This window comes from Monopterus albus, unplaced genomic scaffold (genome assembly GCF_001952655.1).
Source record: "Monopterus albus unplaced genomic scaffold, M_albus_1.0 scaffold298.1, whole genome shotgun sequence".
NCBI lineage: Eukaryota > Metazoa > Chordata > Actinopteri > Synbranchiformes > Synbranchidae > Monopterus > Monopterus albus.
In genome coordinates, this window is record NW_018128178.1 from 187,230 (window position 1) to 205,748 (window position 18,519).

The 18,519-nt window shown below is 40.3% G+C and overlaps 3 protein-coding genes across 5 annotated transcripts in view; all 3 read left to right on the forward strand.

Moving 5' to 3' along the window:
- LOC109973650 (growth hormone receptor-like) overlaps positions 1-6,082 on the forward strand; it is a 17,840-nt gene extending 11,758 nt beyond the window's left edge. Inside the window, exons 3-9 of the mRNA XM_020623402.1 lie at positions 10-145; positions 1,405-1,583; positions 1,879-2,057; positions 3,022-3,166; positions 3,708-3,798; positions 4,033-4,102; positions 4,817-6,082. Coding sequence (XP_020479058.1) covers positions 10-145; positions 1,405-1,583; positions 1,879-2,057; positions 3,022-3,166; positions 3,708-3,798; positions 4,033-4,102; positions 4,817-5,668 — 1,652 coding nt within the window. The 3' untranslated portion in view covers positions 5,669-6,082. The remainder of the gene's footprint in view (positions 1-9; positions 146-1,404; positions 1,584-1,878; positions 2,058-3,021; positions 3,167-3,707; positions 3,799-4,032; positions 4,103-4,816) is intronic.
- A 1,515-nt stretch (positions 6,083-7,597) lies between these two features.
- On the forward strand, positions 7,598-13,037 carry ccdc152 (coiled-coil domain containing 152). 3 transcript variants are annotated; one of them, XM_020623409.1, is made up of 9 exons: positions 7,598-7,623; positions 7,709-7,782; positions 8,353-8,458; positions 9,148-9,216; positions 9,584-9,648; positions 11,188-11,323; positions 11,593-11,720; positions 11,910-12,014; positions 12,541-13,037. In XM_020623409.1, the coding sequence occupies exons 2-9, from the start codon at positions 7,720-7,722 to the stop codon at positions 12,667-12,669; spliced, it is 801 nt and encodes a 266-aa protein (XP_020479065.1). In that variant the 5' UTR covers positions 7,598-7,623; positions 7,709-7,719; the 3' UTR covers positions 12,670-13,037. The 3 variants fall into 3 exon arrangements, with proteins under 3 accessions (XP_020479065.1, XP_020479064.1, XP_020479066.1); XM_020623408.1 differs by lacking the exon at positions 7,598-7,623 and having other exon boundaries at positions 7,630-7,782; XM_020623410.1 differs by lacking the exons at positions 7,598-7,623; positions 7,709-7,782 and adding an exon at positions 7,810-7,896.
- A 2,605-nt stretch (positions 13,038-15,642) lies between these two features.
- On the forward strand, positions 15,643-18,284 carry nim1kb (NIM1 serine/threonine protein kinase). Its single transcript, XM_020623397.1, has 3 exons — positions 15,643-15,916; positions 16,265-16,533; positions 17,526-18,284. Exons 1-3 carry the CDS (start codon positions 15,643-15,645, stop codon positions 18,282-18,284), a joined length of 1,302 nt encoding a protein of 433 aa, XP_020479053.1.
- Positions 18,285-18,519: the final 235 nt, after the last annotated feature.

Below are 18,519 nucleotides of genomic sequence, written 5' to 3' on the forward strand. Positions count from 1 at the left end.
TCCCTACAGTGGTACCACCGAGACACCCACACCTCACTGGCTGTGTCTCCACCAACTTGGAAACTTTCCGCTGTAGATGGAATGTCGACTACTTCCAGAACCTCTCTCAGCCGGGGGACCTCCGCTTATTCTATATTAACAACAAGTGAGGAGAAAAATGTTGTTACAATCAGAACCATGTGGTTTCTCTGTGCTTTCGAGGAAGTCAAATCAACAGAGAAAAAAGGGAAGGAGAGGAGAACTCTATACAGTTTGTTCAGTCCTCATTTTCTTTGGACACAGTTTGGTAAAATACAAATAACTTAATCACTACAGCAAAGCAAGACAGCCTTGAGTGTCTAGGCTTTTTTAAACAGTATGCATTAAAGAGAAGAAAAGATCTGAAATAATGGAAAAATATTATACAAATTAATACAAAAACAAAAAAATTGATTTTAAAGAAAATCAATAAAAAATGCAAGTAGTGTCTAAAGTATACAGTGTGTGTACATTGAAGTATGTAATGGAAAAAAACTTAAGGTAGAACCTTAAAAAGATTCAACTCCACTGTATGTTTGTATTTGATCTTAATGCTCCATACAATGCAGTAGAATATTACATCAAATCATTTCAGTTTTTCCTTATTTCATTTTCAGCTGTCACATAGTAACATATGAAACCAGCTGCACTGATGGTGCAGTGTCAGTTGGTAGAAAATGCATGAATTTTTAAGACAATGTCAGTTATAGTCTAATTTTGAAAGTTTAAAACCCCTTTTCACCCACATTTTTATTCGTTGTTGCTGCTTGAGGTCACATGGAGTCACTATTGTTACAACTCACATGTGAACATTGTGTCTACGCCTGGCATATGGCACACGTGTTCAGTCTAAGACAAGGCATATTCCAGTTCAAGGTTGCATTTAGTTGAAAGATAGTTCATTTAAACCTTTTTAATTCTGACATTCCCAGTCTTTTTAAGAATAATCTCTATTAAACAAAATGGGTAGGTGGATTTATAAACGCACACCAAGGCCCATGTGATTTCTTAAAGCTGCTGGCTCCCGAATTGAAATGTAATAGGCTGGAGAGTGCAGCTGTACTCCATAAAATATCCTCTACCACTGCCTCAGGCCAAAAAGTCAACTTTGTTCACAAGATATCACACAATTTAATCACCAAATTGCAATGAAATTTACAGAGAACATTCCCATTCACCAGAGAATAAACACTTTATTTTTAAAATATAAAATATACACTGTGCAATAATGTTGTATACTTAGAATCTGCAGATATCTAAAAATACTCACTACAAATGGTTTTCTTATCTAGAATATGTTTTAAAATTTGCCATATATTTGTCACATATCCTTCCTGTCACCGCCTTCCTCTCCTTTCTGCATGTTGTCTGTCCCCCACCTTGCAGACCACCCCACGCGCCTCCTAAAGAATGGAGTGAGTGCCCTCACTACAGCACTGACAGGCCAAATGAGTGCTTCTTTAATGAGAACCACACAACCGTCTGGGCATATTACAGTGTCCAGCTCCGCTCAAAGGATCTGGCCATCCTTTATGACGAGAACCGCTTTAATGTTGAAGATATCGGTGAGTTTGCTACCTCACTGCTCTGGTGTCATGATCCAGATTAAAGAACAAATGAATAAAAACAGGGATGTGATTATTTTCCCATATTCTGCTGTTCCACTCAAAACAATGGTTAAAGTAACCCAAGCTTCTATGACTATAGCTGTCTCTATTGGGTTTATCCCTCAGGCATGTGCAGTGCTGAAGAGTTTTCTTTCATGTCCTGTGCCCTACACTGGGCTGTCCCCACTCAGGTCTGCTGTGGTAGTACACTAGAGTTATTATGACAGAACTTCTATTATTTTCTGTTGTTTAGTGCAACCCGATCCTCCAGTTGGCCTGAACTGGACACTGCTGAATATGAGTTTGACTGGCGCTTACTATGACATTATGCTGAGCTGGAAGCCGCCTCGGTCTGCAGATGTGGAGATGGGATGGATGACGCTACAGTATGAGATCCAGTACCGCAGCGTCACCTCTGAACTGTGGGAAGTGGTGGGTGTCTTCAGAGTTTTATTTTAGTGTTCTAAAATGGATAAGTTAGATAAAACACTATGGTGCAATTTTATTAGCTTTAAAAACATACATTATATTATATACTGCATATTGAATTTTAGTATTATATGTGTGCTGTGTAAGGATACTGATACTGCTTATTAATATGGATACTCATCAGTACTTTTACTGATACTACTCTCCATAATTTGGTGCAAAAAGTAACTTTGTGATATGACAACATGAATGATTCGACATTTTTTTTTAATCTTTTTTTTTTTGCAGAAACAATTGGTTTGTTATTAAAATGGTATTTTTATGGGTTCTTTTTGTGAGAGAGAGAGACACAAGACAAAAAATTAAGAACAGAATTAACATTTCTTAATGTTCTTATAATGTAGGCTACTGTTACGATTCTTGATAATTAAAGTGCAAAGCATTGTTTTGACCATATTACTAGACTAAAATGTGATTACTGAAATGTAAGAAATCTGTGTGACAATATTTTCACTGTGTGGTACTTTGCCTCCTACCCCTAAATCACTAAATCTGTCCCTGCTGTGAGCGCTCTGAAAGTAACTTCCTGAACAACACAGAAGACGCTCTGACAATTTAACAAACTGCTGGCAAATGGTTCCTTTTAATCAATCAGTAATCCATGTTCTTATAATTTACAGCTGCCCCACCCCTTGCACACAGGCACCGAGAGACAGATCTGTCTTCTGGATTGGGAAATTATTTGATTTTGATCATTTAGCACCGAGTTTCGGTACCTATCTCTAGTGCTGTGCATCAGTTAACCTCAGTACAGTTCATTTTTAACACTCTATGGCTCAAATATGCCTTGCTTAAGTTTTACAATAAACATTTGAATATTGTCAAAGGAATATATGTTTGTTAGAGGAGAAGACTGTGATGCTATAGCACTGCTTCTGACTTTGCTGATTTATTTTCTTCACCACAGGTTGACCTTGTGAAAAACACACAGCGCTCCATTTATGGGCTTCAAACTAATGTGAATCATGAGGTTCGGGTCCGGTGCAAAATGCACGGTGGGAAAGAATTTGGAGAATTCAGCAACTCAGTTTTTGTCCATATCTCATCTAAAGGTAAACCCTCACTGTGATGTTTACAGGCTGAGTGGTTAAAGCTGTTACAAGTGGTTTGAAAAAGGCTTTTCAGTTTTATATGAAACCTTTAGGGGCTGCACACCGTTGTTTACCGGTGAATAACTCTTTCAGTGTTCCTGTCTGCCCCCCTCCTTTGATATTTATTATTGGCATCAGTAGTTGTCTGTGTGATCTTTATAATGCAGTGACATATATCAGCGATTGGCACTGATAAGCCACAGAACAGATAAGTCATTTAATTTGTCAAAAATAAACAAGCAGAGCAAATATCATTATTAAAGCAGAAATTCATATTTTTCCAGCCTCTTCAGGTATTTTTTCATAATCATAGGCAGAGTCACGTCATGTCTGAAGCTACACTAAGCATTCACATAATGAACATCTACTGTCTGAAGGACAAAATGCTGTTACTCAAAGACAGATAAAGCCTGCAGTGCTAAGTATTCACAGTCTAAAAGGGCTTCTGTGCATTTTTTTAATGTACTTATATTAAATATGTGTGAATTTGTGTCTTGTTCAGTATCAACATTCCCGGTGGTGGCTTTATTCATCTTTGGGTCCCTGTGTTTAGTGGCCATCCTGATGTTGGTTGTCATATCACAGCAGGAAAAGTAAGTATTTGCAAGTATAAGGAATTCAGTGCAAATCTGGAGGGTTTTGAAAAGCTTACAGAAATAAGGGAGTGCATGAAGCTGCTCGGTGTCTTGCAGTCTGTGTGGGCTGTTTAACCTTGAGAAAGTCACCTCAGTGTTTGTGTACATCTGTGTTATTCAAAGATGTTTAACAATTTCATTCTTGATTTACATCAAATGTAACATGTTTCCTTTGTTTTTTTCCCACGTAAGGTTGATGGTTATTCTTTTGCCTCCTGTTCCTGGACCTAAAATAAGAGGAATTGACCCTGAAATACTTAAGGTATTCACCCACATGTCATTACACATGACCATGACTTGCACTAACTTACCAGCAGGCTACCCAGTGTGGTCGCAGCAGTCAGGCCAGAAAACAACATTTGCCCATTAAGGTCAGAAGCTGGAGGTAATTAACATCACTAGCATGTCCATGCTCATCAGCTTAATGGCTAACAGGAGAATTAGTTCACAATGTTGATTCAAAAGAAGTATTCTGCGCTTTGGTTGAACTTTTTTTGATCTATTTATTATAACTTAGGTCCTATTTTCATCACCTTAATTTTGTGTAAGATAAAATTATTTCACCACATTTCTAAGATTTTGAACAGGTTGAAATAAGTTCATGTTTTAATTAAAACTTACATGGAAGGCATCCAAAATTTTTGTAATAATGCCTCCCGCAATTTCGATAAGTACAGTGGGTGGAAGTTCAATCTTGAAGTTGGCCTATACTGTAATAATGCCTTACGCAATTTCGATAAGTACAGTGGGCGGAAGTTCAATCTTGAAGTTGGCCTATAACCTGTTTGCAATTCACCTTCATATTCATCTCCAAATAAGCATGTCCTACATGATCTTACAAACACTGTATCACCACAATCTTTGTGATTTTAGCAAACATCATTGTTACTGATTGAAAGACTGTAAAATCCAAGTTGACCTAACTCACCAGCTGAATCTAGCCTCTTGAGTGTATCAATGCTATTTTATTTCACAGAAAGGGAAGCTGAGGGAGCTGACATCGATCCTGGGTGCTCCCCCTGAGCTGAGGCCAGAGCTGTACAACAATGACATTGAGGAGCAGAACGATACGCTGACAGACCTAGACACTGACTGGCTAATGGACCACTCCCTGTCCTCCAACTGCTCTCCCCTCTCTGTCGGCTTCAGAGATGACGACTCGGGCCGGGCCAGCTGCTGTGACCCAGATCTCCCCAGTGAACTGGAAGTGTCACCTTTCCATCCTCTCACCCCAACCCAAATCCTCAGCAAAGAACCATCATGCCCGGCAGCCTCAGAGCAAAGTACCCTAGTCCAGGGCTCAACTGGGGTGGAACCTCTTTTTGTAGCTCCAAGCAGAGAAGCACTGTACACCCAAGTGAGTGGGGTGAGGTCGTCTGGCAATGTGCTGCTGTCACCTGAGGTGGACAAAACCACTAATGAAGACTCAGAGAAAGATATGACAGAGAAGGAGAAAGAAAAGAAAGCATTTCAGCTCCTGGTGATGAATGCAGATGATGGAGGTTACACCTCAGAGCTCAACGCAGGCAATATGAGCCCAAGATCATCTGAAGGGGACATGAGTGAAAGGGACATGAGCGACCACAGCAAGGCAGGAGAAGACTTGAGTTCTTCACCATCCCCATCACCTTACTACAAATCAGATACTTCCTCCATGTCCGCGTTAGCCCCTGTTCCCGTTTACACAATGGTAGAGGGTGTTGACACACAGAACAGCCTCTTACTGACACCAAACTCAACACTTGCCCCGCAAATGATAAATCAGAAGAGTGTCCCGACACCAGACGGCTACCTGGCCCCTGACCTTTTGAGTAGCGTCACCCTGTGAACTGTGTGAAATTAAGACTATTCAATCATAAGCTTTGGAACATTTGAGTTTCCCATAGCTGTGTCTGAATGTCAGCTTGCCTAAAATAGGGGGTCATCTGTTCCTGTCCTGTCACCACTACCTCCCTAACTCTAACCTCCTCTTGCCAGGGTTGTAAAGCTGACATAGTTGGGATTTTTGGCAGAAGTGACAAAGAGCAAGAATGTGTTTTATTCCATTTGTGGAAAGGAAACAGTTCAAAGGGAAAAATACAAGCTTGGACTGGAAATTATCTCAACGATTTCAATACAATTCGATTTTAGTACTCTATACTTATTCAGTAATTTAGTTAAAGCAGGGTGGTGCGGTGGTTAGTGCTGTTGCCTCACAGCGCAAAGGTTCTGGGTTCGAGCCCGGCCGACCCGGGGCCTTTCTGTGCGGAGTTTGCATGTTCTCCTCGTGCTTGCGTGGGTGCTCTCTGGGTGCTCCGGCTTCCTCCCAAAGACGTGCTGCATAGGTTGATTGGTGGCTCTAAAATTACCTGTAGGAGTGAAGTGTGTGAGTGGTTGTTTGTCTGTGTGTTGGACTGGTGACCTGTCCAGGGTTTAGAAACCTGCAACTGGCTGGGATTGACTCTGTGACCCCATTTGGGACTAAGCGGTTTAGAAAATGGATGGATGGATGGATAGTTAAAGCAGCACTGACCACTTTTTGCCTCTAGAGAACAGAATACCCCTGCAACAAGCTGACAGATTGAGCCCTAACATAAAGCCTACAAAACCTACAAAAAGATTTCTGTTTCTGTTTTCATGTTCAACAGACCAAGAAACACACTCATTTATTCAGTTATTAGAATATTCACTCTTCTTTCAGGCTCCAGTGAAGTGTCCATAGGCATAAATAATCATGTTCCTGTTGTTATTAATCATTTTTTAAATACTTTTCATAAGGTTTTTGTTTCATTTTGGGCTTTCAGATAACTATTGCTACAATGAAAATGTTACTCAACCAACAAGAAAGCCATTGCTTTTGTAATATTCTTTCTTATTGGGGTTCATATATCATGTTGTTGCTAGCATATGAACTTGTGAAAGGCAAAATAAAGCATAATATGCATGTCAAAGGCTCAACAGAAGCATAAAATGTTAGCTGCTTTTCTTCCATTGATGCCATTGCATGTTTTGAGAGCTGACAATAAAAATGATTTTGACTGTCAGGTGGTGTCATTATGTTCAATCAGTATTTGTTTTTAGTGCATGGACTGTTAAAGTTTTGATTTTTCATTTCTTTTCTAACTGTGCATCTAATTCAGAGTTCAGGGTACATGGTCAGAATGTGTGTGTGTGTGTATATACACACAGGTCATTATATATTCTCAAGATTCATTCAATATATTCAGCTTTTCATTATATATATATTCAGACTTTCATTATATATATTCTCAAGTTTCAATCAATATATTCAGATTTTAATTATATATATTCAGACTTTCATTATATATATTCTCAAGTTTCATTCAATATATCCAGCTTTTCAATCCATATTCTCAAGTTTCAATCAATATATTCAGCTTTTCAATCAATATATACAAGTTTCAATCAATATTTTCATTCCATTTATTTCCTGAACGGCTTGCCATAATATTGCATTTGTTCAGAAGTGTTAGTTACAAATAAAGAGCTTTCATACTTTTTGTCCCTTATTTTCAGCTAGTTTTACAGTAGCTTTCCACAGTACTAGAAAGATTTTACAGAAGACCGAATAGAATTTCTGTTTTGAATGTATAAAAGGAATGCCCTGTACTCTTACTTTGTGAAATTTATGACTTTTTACTTTATAGACTTGCGCGGAACTTAAGTAAATATAATCTGCTACTTCCAACATCTAAGCCTTATTCATATAAATTAGTAATTTCTCCGCGCGCCAGGAGGGCACGAGCACATAAAAACAGCGTTTACGAGCTCGTGCGCGGAAGAGTAAGCTAGCTTTAAATAACAACTTAGTGTAGCTTTCATTACGATAATATTGCTTTCCTCAACAGTCTGTTTTGCTTTCTCTTAGACTAAACCAAAATGACTAAGTTAAACTGCGTTAATCTTGACAAGTTTATGGAGGAATTTACTCGACTAGAACAGGTTAAGTTGATGCGAGTTATTAACTCACTGATGACTAATTGTGAACAGTGTAACGTTATCTCGAGGGTCAAAAATAGGAAGAGCTGGCCAACTGTTTGATAAACATAGGCCTAGGTTAGTTCCTCATATAGCTCGATAATAATGACAGGACCTTGTTCTTATTTATACCACTGGCTATCTCTGAAGATAATGTTAGCGTTAATTCTTGTAGGAGATTACATTTCAGGACTGTGATTGTTATAGTTAACTTAGGTAAACAATTGTTTGATTTAGCTATTTTTCTCTCATTTCTAATTTGTTATACAGCTATAACTAGTTGGATAGTCACATAAAACAAATGAAAGAATTGGCAAAAAAGCCATACGTGTGGAATAGCCTACACAGAGAAAGAGACCTGTGGTTAGACCGTATTTTTGTAATGTTACGCCACAGCAGTAACGCCATACTAATATAGTGCATTATTAGTTAATTGTTAGCACATATACCTCCTCGATGGAGCACTAGGGAATAAAGGGAGATTTATGTTTCAAGTCTAGAATATTTCTATTTGGTTTTACTTTTGTAAAACAGAAAATTGCAGAGGTTAATGGCAAAAACAGCGTGTTGGAAACCATGATGGATGATGCCAGTAGACTCGTGAAATTTTATTTGACCAAGGAGAAATGTCTGATTGAAGGTGAGTGTTTGCCTTTTATATTTAAAAACTGTATATTTACATTTGTCTTATTTAAAACAACAGTGTCCTCTGCGATTTAAGAGCTGTGTGGTGCCTGTATGTGTTTGCATGTCTCCCTCTGCTGGTGATTTGGTCAAATGACAGCCCTGGCGGTCAGGTTTTCAGTTCAGGAAATTGAATCCTAAATTTGTTAACATTTACTGAATGGCTCATATTGTAATTTCTAATATATTGTTATATAGGTCATCACCAAAAGTCAGATGAGATTCATAGCTACCATGAGATTACCACTACATTAAAAATGCATTTAAGTGATTTTATAAACTTTGCCCCCATATGAGTTGTTTCAACCCTGAACTTAAGTGGTCTTCTACTTGTATAGCACTTTTCTATGCATTGTGGCACACTCAAAGCTCTTTTACACAATTTTGGCCATTCACTCATTCACACTCCCAAGCATACACACATTCACGCATCACTGTGACATCACCGGGAGCAACTGTGGGTTCAGTGTCTTGCTCAAGGACACTTCGATATGTGGACTGGATAAGCCTGGAATCGAACTGCTAGTCTCCAGTCAGATTACCTCCTGAGGCACAGCCTCCCCTGACCTGTACATATGTATGGCACATAAACAGAGTAACACAAGCCATGAACTGTTTCTCATTCTTTTGCTCAACACATTGCAGAGCGAGACAGCCTTCTTGTCACACTAAACAGACTGCAGCAGACTGTGCAGGAGCAGTGCAACCTCAGAGGTAACTGTAGTAACCAGTTAAACTCATATATTTAAAAATGACAATTGCAAAATCCTTGGATATTAGGAATATGCTCATTGGTTTTTGTCAAGAGGAAAGATTTAATTTGGAGTGTTTCTTAAGCACTCACTGCAGTGAAGCTAAAATTAGAGTACGGCATAATATGGTTTACACAAATAGTCTCCCACTACTCACTTTATAGTCACCCTTATTGGTGCTGCTGCAAGTTTTGTCATATTCTGTAATACTAGAATTGTATTAGGGACCTAAAATAAATACTCAAAAATTACACTGTTACATCCAGTAAATTATGTGTAAAGATTCTAAGGATTTTCTACATGTAAATATTCTAACAATGCTCACGCAGTGGAGAATGAGAGACTAAAGAACGAGATGACGGACCTGAGACGACAGAACGAGCAAACAGCAGAGGTGAGGACTGAAGCAGGGCTGAAGTTATCATTAAAGATGTAAAGTGTTATCTTGGTTGAGGTTCCTAATTTTCATTGTTAATGCGGAATTAATTCAGATATTTAGGCCATGTGTCTGATTCTCCAGTCCTGAAGACAGATTACAATAAATGTGCAGTTTGCTAGGTCAAGATAAATGCACACAAATAAACCACATTGCTATACTGTGTTAGGTGCCGTTCGCACCAGTCAGTGTGCGAATGAGAAAGAGGCGGACCCAGGTAGCCGACTTCGGTGCATGCAGTGATTTATTATATACAGTGATGAAGGGAGTAACAATATACAGAGGGAAATAATGCGTAGTCCTGTCAATGAGTAGTAGCCGGGTGTTTGACCAACCGCAGGAGGCGAGGAGATGGAGAGCTGGGCCGAGCTGCGTAGGCTGGGTCACTCCTGGGCTGGTTGGCGGTGATGGTGGCTACTGAAGGTAGAGACAGAGAGATGAAGGCAATAGTGGAACAGATAGGCGACTGAGCATTGACCTGCCTGGGGGGGGAGAGTGGAGCCACGGTCCGGAGGAACAGTCCATGGGGGGAACACAAAACAGTAGCTGTGACATACAAAAACAATGACAACGCACAGAGTAAGGTTGGCCTAGTGACTAGAAAGAACTGGCAAGTGACTGAGGAGTGAAACCGGGTAATATAGTGAGCAACCTAATCAAGTGCAGCTGGTGATAAGGGAGTGAGGAACAGGTGAACGTGATTAGTGTAATCAGGCAAGAGACAGTAGGAAAGGTGAGGGAGGCCAGAGCGGCCGAGCAAACCTGACACACTGTTTATACAGTAAAGTGCTGGGCCCCCATGTGCCACCAGAGTGGCTTCAGTGCACTGTGGTATTGACTCTCCAAGTCTCTGAACTGGAGGGCTGAACACCATTCTACCAACAGATGTTTCCTCATGTGGTGTTTTGATGGTGGTGGTGCTGTCTAACATGTCACTCCAACATCTCCAATAGATGTCAAACTTGGCTGAGATCTGGTGACTATGAAGGCCACAGCATTTGATTCACATCATTTTCATACTCAGATCATTCAGTGACTTCTTGTGCCCTATGGATGTGGGCACTGTCATCCTGGAAGAGACCACTCCCATCAGGACAGAGCTGTTTCATCAGAGGATAAAGTTTATCATTCAGAACAACTTTGTATTGATTTGTAGTGATCCTTACTTATAAGGGGCAAGTGCACCTAAACCACGCAAGCAAAATGCCCCCACTGCATTCCCCCAGTGTAGGGGTCAGCCATTTAGGCTTTTTTTGTCACCCATCTGTTTTTTTGCTTTTATCTGGTTAAAGAAAACCCCTTTTTTTCTTTTTAATGTACAGCTACTAAATTACACACTGACATAAGAAAGATCAATTGACTCAGTTATGCTTTCTGAGCAGTATTTTAAAGCACTGTGTTACTTTCAAAGCCTTTAAACTAGGTAATGGTGCCACTGGTTTGCCCAGTTGTAGCATCAGTCACTAATGTCGTATGTGGGCTCTGTGTCGTCTTCAGGATGGAGAGGCTGAGGTTCAGCGGCTGCTCGGTGAAATGAAAGCAGAAGAAGAGAGACACAAGAGGGAGCTAGAGACTGTGAGGCAGCAGTGGTGGGCAGAGGTGGAGGACACTCACAGGGAAGGATTAAACCATTGTAAGACCTTGCACATCACTCAGCTGAGTGACACTGGCCCACTTCCAGTGTCCCTCTTAAGCCCTAGGCACCGAACCCTCACTGACATAAACCCCGTGACTTCAGTGTAAATGGTGATGTACACTTAAACTATGAATTTGACTTAAAAACCTCATTTTGACATCAGCCCACAGCATTGGAGCAGAACAGAAGACAAAAATAAGAGAAAACAAACATTTATTATAATTATGGACCTGTATTTGGCTGGTGCCAAATTTATTTCCTGACAGTGGAAGCTAAAGACGCTGAAGTGAAGAAGCTGCTAGAGGAAAAAGATCTGGAGCTGGAGGAGATGAAGAAGAGGCTGAAGGATCAGGAAAGGGAGAGGCAGAGTGAGCTTCTCAGGTTGCAGATGGAGGTAAATGAAAAGCTTTGTTTTACTTCCAAGAGGGATGCAGTCCCTGACCACCAATATGAATACAGTTTACCCCAGACATGTTTTTTCTTGAAGAACAATTTCAAGATGGACCCATTTTTGCTTTAGCCTTGAGTGGCCAGTTTCACCTTTACTAAGTTTGTTGGTGCTTTGCTTTGTGTGTTTTGGCAGTTTGGTGCAAAGTTAGCCCGAGTTCAGAGTGCAGCTCAACTGAGCCAACAGCAGCAGCAGCAACAACATGCCTCAAACCTTCTTCCTCAGAGTGTCTTCAAGAGGGTGAGCAGGCCACACAGTAACTTTCACCTCCTATATGTCTTTTTTATTGAAAAGTTACAAAGTTCATGCTTTCTAAGTAACGTCAAGCCACTGTACTGTCCCATCGGCTTTTTTATTTGAATGAAAGAGCAGAGTCAATAAAAGTGATGATCCTCTTTCTCTCACATCATCAATTTCTCATCATTCTCTGGTTCCAGCTTTTTCAAATGTGAGAATTTGCTGCTTTTTTATGTTTTACTTCAATTTGAATTGAATTTGAAGAAGTTACCTTTTCCTGTCATTTTGACATCTTAAAAAAAACCATTAATCAAAGAATAATCATAATGACAATGAAAATAATGATTAGTTCCAGCCCAAGAACAAATTATTAGCAGTCAGATTCATTTTATAGATATACATTTAAGGTTAGTGGGCTAACTTTTCTTAGATCATCACTGCTAGCTGTGCTGTTCTGTACTGAAAAATGTGTTGCTTGTCATGTTTATTTTAATTCTAATGTGTGTGGATTGTGCGTGTGTGTTCTCAGAAGCTGCAGTTCGTCCAGGAGGAAAAAAACAAGGAGATTGCGGCTTTGCGTCAGAGAATCAAAGAGCTGGAAGAGAACCAGCGTGCAGGCATTCTCAGTGAGGGTCGTCTGAAGAGGAGAAAGATCTAGTTTGTTAGAGGCTAACAGTGCTAACAAGCTGCTGACCCTCCAGTTCTGCAGGTGCATGAATGTCCTTCCCAAGGGGCAGAAGTTGAAGTGCTGTGAAATGTCCAGAATCTTTTTCAGTTTCATTTCGAAGCAAAATTTTATTCTTCGGACTTTTTTTTTAACTTATTTTGCTTACAATGTTGTTTCATTTGTTTACCCTATACTGCTTCTTGTGCACTGTCACAGGTGACTAGATTTGCTGTATCACCTCCATGCTTGTGGGCGACTACTGTGCACTAAGTACATTTAAACAGGCCATATTCCTGTATAAGACTTAAATCCAATCAGATTCCTGCAAAGAACCTTCTGTGTTCCAGCATTTCCTATTGTTTATGTTAAGGAAAGTACATGTTTGCAATTATATTCTTTCATTTGATTTGATTTGATTTATTCTTTCAAGCATGTAAAGACAGTTGATATGTCAACACACATAATTTTACACATATCCAACAAATGCTAATCCAATATCAATTTGCTTATACCTAGTACATGCTTGAATGGAGTAGGAAGAAGTCAGACTTATCCAGTCCTACCCCCTGACATCATCTTACCATCATTGGTTTGCAAGCAGTGTCTCTACATAGATAATTTTGTTCTACACCACACAAGTAATATATTAAAGAATTATTACAGAGTATTAACATTCATACACCACACCCACAATGTTCCATCTAATTAATCATTAAGCCTGTTCTTGCTTATATCTTGATTGACACATACCTTTATATTTATGTTTAAACTTGTCAATTCTATTACTATTTTTTATGTCCGCGCTTAAATTATTCCATAGTTTTACCCCACTTATGGTACTCGTTCTATATTAGCTCCCCCAATTTTCAATTGAAGTTCATTATCTAGTCTACGATTCCCAAATACCATAAATTTAGTTTTATCCAAATTCAGAGATAGTATATTACTATCACACCATTTCTTTATCTTCTCAAGTTCCTGTGAAGTATGAGAGCTTTTTTGTTCACCTAAATAAAAAAAGAAGGTATCTGTATTCTTTGAACATGAGAGTGGAGCATACATTGAGAACAGAAAGTTATTCTGGATTTAAGTGCTCCTGAGCAGTACAACATACAACAGTCATTTTTTTGTGATTGAATATGCAGTCTTTAGGATACGTTGGCAATTATTTTTGCGTACTGTCTTAAACACTCAATTCTAGTTTATTCTAGATTTTTTTTTAGCAATTTGGGGTTAATGTGCCTTTTCTAACATTAGTTGTTGTTGTTGTTTTTTCTCCATTTTGGGAATTAAACTTATTGGTTCTGTTGCCAAGAGTTAGATGGGAGAATTGATGTTATTCCTGCAGCTGCATGCTCAATATGAAGTTACTGTCAGCAGTTGGTTAGCTTAGCTTAACATGACTTAGACTGGAAACAGAGCAAAACAGCTAGCCTGGTTCTGTCCAAAGGTAACAAAATGCCTGGCAGCAGCTCTAACGCTCACTAAATAACTCATTATATACTGTTTGTTTAATTTTTACAAGTGTAAAATTAACGCTTTGATAAGTATTTGTTACATTTGGTATTTTGGAGCTGAAACAATTGGTTGATTATCAGGAAAAGACAGTGATACAGATCTACCTGCTCAGAAAAAAACAACAAGAACAAAAGAACAAGTATCAGTCAGTGGTGTAGGCTGCTGTTTACAAACTACATGTACAATCCATAAAAGAAAGTAGATCCAGATGTGCTTTTGTAAAAGTCTTGATGTCTGTGGACTGCATTATCCCCATGCTGTGCCTCTACTGCTGCTCACAGGGACAGCACACCTGAATGAAGGCGCTCCACCTAATCTCATGCTTTTTAATCTCTTTATCTGTAGTGCTCAGCCAATGTCTAAAGGGAAGACAGAGCTAATCTCTATGGGAACATTAGGTAATACCATTGCATAACATTTCATCTCCCAGAAGCCCGGAGATCAACCTCAGCTGCATAACACAGCCATTTACTTCTCAAAGGCGTGTTCTGCTAAACCTGCAACCCAAAGTATTCAGAACATATAGATACAAGTACATTTGCACATTTGGGCAACTGTTGCATTTATTTGGCCTTATTTTTGTTGTCGTGCACTGACGTTAGCCATTTGAAGAGAACAAAAGTGAAACAGGATTAGAGTTCATGAAACGCCTTAATCCTTTGTCCCTGAGTTGGGAAGAGAAAGGTGAGCACTAAGGAGAGAAGCTTACACAGGCTGTGCACTTGGCTAATGGTTCAAGCAGACACACCAACCCTCCCCTCCCCTCCTGTGTTCCTGGTCATTAGTGTATCATAGCCTGTTAGAAGGAGGGGGATGGCAGTGTTTTGCTCAGTAAGAGAACACACAACTGAATTTTTTATTATTATTTTTATTTGTTTATTTGTTTTACTTCTGTTGCTGACAATGGACTCCACGGTTGTGTTTTAATGCAGAGCAGCAATTTGGAAACTTGGTAAGACTACATTCTTTTTATATTTTTGTTCCTGTGCAACCCTTCAAGAGTTACATATTTCTAGTGTCTACTAAAACTATGGAAAATTTTTTAAATATTGCATAAAAAGACATTAAATATTAGTGCAGGGTTAAAAGTATAGATGAGACATTGGAAGAAGCAAATATAGAATTTATATATCAGATGTTAAAGGGGCAACAATATATAGGTTTCAAGAGGTTAATAGGTACATGTGATTTTATTCACTAATATTATAAAGCACATACTGATGTATATATGAGTATATGCTATGTTTCATATGTTTGTTTCCTCAGTAAGTCTTTGACCTCAGACATTTTGCTGCTGCTTACTGTAAGACAATGACAATGAAGCATCAGGTATCAAGTGTTTTAAAAATTCATGATGCACTGCCATGTGGCCGCTGTATATACAAAGGTGATTCAGTCCTATTATCGTGTTTTTGAAGATGACCTTATATCCAGCCTGCTGCAGTAATGCCTGGAGGCCAGTACCAGGTGACCAGCGTCAAGCTCCACCACAGCCTCTACAACCTGACTGACAGCTCTGTCATGGGCCCTAACGATGAGGAGGTCAGTGCCCCACTACACCTCACTCCCCTGCAGAAGCTCACTATGGACATGTGCAAGGATGAGAAGACCATCAAGGAGCTGATCACAGGCCGCAGGGTGGGCTTCTACAAGGTCCGTGGAGAGATCGGCTGTGGAACCTTCTCAAGGGTCAAACTGGCTTTCCATGCTCTGACCAAAGGTAAGTGGGCACGCTGTCTGAATGCACAAGAGAAGAACACATATCCAAACAACCAGGTGCTCATCCATTCCTTTCACCTCTGTTTTTTAAAGTGCCATTTCACCCCTTTTGCCTGTGAGCTATTCCGGAATGATTATGTGTTCACAATAATGATCAGGATTCTCGTTTAAACTTTGCTTTGAAAAATCACTAAGCCCTTTTCCTTCGTCTACGGACCACCTTAAGCTTCTGATAGGCACCAGTCCTGAGCAGCATCCTTCTCTGTAGTGGAGATATTTTACCACAGCACATTGTTGGCCACCAGACTTTCTTTGCATCTCTGTGTCCTTTCAACTGTCTTCCTCATAGATAAAGTGGCCCTGAAGATCCTGGATAAGACAAGAATGGATGCTCAGGCCCAGCGTCTGCTCTCCAGGGAAATCAGTAGCATGGAGTCCCTGCAGCACCCCAACGTGGTCCGTCTGTATGAGGTGGTGGAGACACCGAGCCGCCTCTATCTGGTGCTGGAGTATGCAGGAGGAGGAGACCTCCACAACAGGATCTGCAATGAAGGAAAACTGTCTGACAGCACCAGCAAGATCACCTTTGCCCAGATCCTCTCTGCCATCAAATTTATGGTTAGTGATGTCATTTCTGAGCTAGACTTTGTTTGTTATTCCCATCATGCAGTTTATTTATCTTAATTGGTCAAATCAAACATCGGATGTATTGTAATATACTGCTACAAAGAGTTCAGTTTGATCTTTATAACACATTTGTTGAAATCCAGAAACAAAATCAAGTGTGAATTGATTATTTGATAAGGAAAGCCATGACATTTGAGCAGAGGCTCCTTTGAGGTGAACTGCCCCTGGCCTGGAAAACAGATGTAAGCAGACAGCAACCGCCTTCAGAGTTTACACAGGAAGTCACAGAAACACTCCAACCCCACTGTAATCCTATCAGACCAGTCTATTCAGTTTGTGCTCTGTCCAATAATTGTTGGTTTTATGATTCTTCAGTGTGACAGGGCAGCATGAAGGTGATGTATGTTTATGATTTCAACAATCTAATTCAACTCAAAACTTTATTACAGACTCAAGGTTATGATGTTATGATGATCAAAACTATCCAACTGAACAAAAAAGTAAAGGTTTCATACACTCAGTACATTCTGGTGCTACAAACACACGCTGCAAAAGTGTAACATTTGGGACAATAATATAACCTTGTTCTCTGCTCCTGAAATGTTATTCCTAAACATTCAGCATTACTTCTGGGTTTAACTTTGACCTACACTACCTACCTCAGGTGCATGCAGCTTCACAAAGCAAACAGACTTGTTAGGTGCATGGACATTTGTTTTTACTTCCAAACTGTTTTACTTTGTTTTGAGAAACTTGACTTGTTTAAAACTTTTCTTCTCATCTGCATTTCATGGTCATTATAATCCTAATTAATCCAAGTTATAAAGATGTAAGGATCTCACCATTTGGACAAATAAGTGAAAGGTTGTCACAGTCATTAGAAATGATGACCAAGTCTAAAATTACAGTCTGGCTTATAACAGACAGTCTGTCATCTTAGAGCTGTTCAGAAATATGAAATCAGCTTGTGTTTTGCCATGCAGCACAACAGCAACATCATCCACCGGGACCTGAAGGCGGAGAACGTTCTGTTCACCAGCAGTGGCTGTGTGAAGGTGGCTGACTTAGGATTCAGCACATGGGTTTCAAACCACAGCAACGCCCTTGACACCTTCTGTGGCTCACCGCCCTATGCCGCCCCAGAGCTCTTCAGGGATGAGTGCTACTTGGGACCCCCTGTGGATGTGTGGGCCATGGGGGTCCTGCTTTTCTTCATAGTCACAGGCACCATGCCATTCCGTGCCGAAACTACAGGCAAGCTAAGGCGCTGCATCATTGAAGGCATCTACACCATCCCACCCTGGGTACCTGCTCCCTGCCAGAGGCTCATCAAGGGCATCCTAAAGCCAGTCCCCACTGAGCGCCATGCCATTGACCAAATGCTGGGCTGCGATTGGCTCTTACCTGTGGAGTTTCCTTGGTCATGGGTGCCTACTGAAACAGCAAATCCTCTCCAGAGCCTGCTGGACTCAGCACACAGGGACATGAAGGACGAGGAGGAGAAGATCAGGAGCTCACTGGAGGAGCTGGGCTTTACCACGAAGCACCTACGGAATAATCAGCCAAATGATAGCCGCAGCCCCGTCACTGGGGTTTATCGAATCCTGCTGCACCGAGCACAGAAGAGGAGGGGCTGTGACAGCCTACCAGTGGTCCGAGGGATGGTGAGGGACCCCAAGAGGGAGGGGTTCCGGGCCTATAGAGGTCTCAGGCACACCTCCAAATTCTGTGTGCTTTCATAACAGACTGTTGGAGATGCTTGAGCGTAATTTTTATACAGACTTCTTTTATACAAAAATTTGTAAATGCATGCATCCAATTTTTTACATTTTACATTGTTCATGGAAAAGTGATCCCCCTATAGTTGGAACACTATAGGTGATCCCCCTATAGATAGTGTTCCAACTATAGGGGGATCACAGTCCTCAGCCTCCCCAGGAAAGTCTATGCCAGGGTACTGGAGAGGAGAATTCGACC

What these genes read in the sequence shown, in the direction of transcription:
- ccdc152 (XM_020623409.1), top strand. Translation starts at nt 7,720, where the DNA reads ATGACTAAGTTAAACTGCGTTAATCTTGACAAGTTTATGGAGGAATTT. An exon ending in AGAACGAGCAAACAGCAGAG is followed by an intron (nt 9,649 to 11,187) that starts GTGAGGACTGAA and finishes TGTCGTCTTCAG; the next exon opens with GATGGAGAGGCTGAGGTTCA. An exon ending in CAGGGAAGGATTAAACCATT is followed by an intron (nt 11,324 to 11,592) that starts GTAAGACCTTGC and finishes ATTTCCTGACAG; the next exon opens with TGGAAGCTAAAGACGCTGAA.
- nim1kb (XM_020623397.1), top strand. Translation starts at nt 15,643, where the DNA reads ATGCCTGGAGGCCAGTACCAGGTGACCAGCGTCAAGCTCCACCACAGC. An exon ending in TTTCCATGCTCTGACCAAAG is followed by an intron (nt 15,917 to 16,264) that starts GTAAGTGGGCAC and finishes TCTTCCTCATAG; the next exon opens with ATAAAGTGGCCCTGAAGATC. An exon ending in TCTCTGCCATCAAATTTATG is followed by an intron (nt 16,534 to 17,525) that starts GTTAGTGATGTC and finishes TTTGCCATGCAG; the next exon opens with CACAACAGCAACATCATCCA.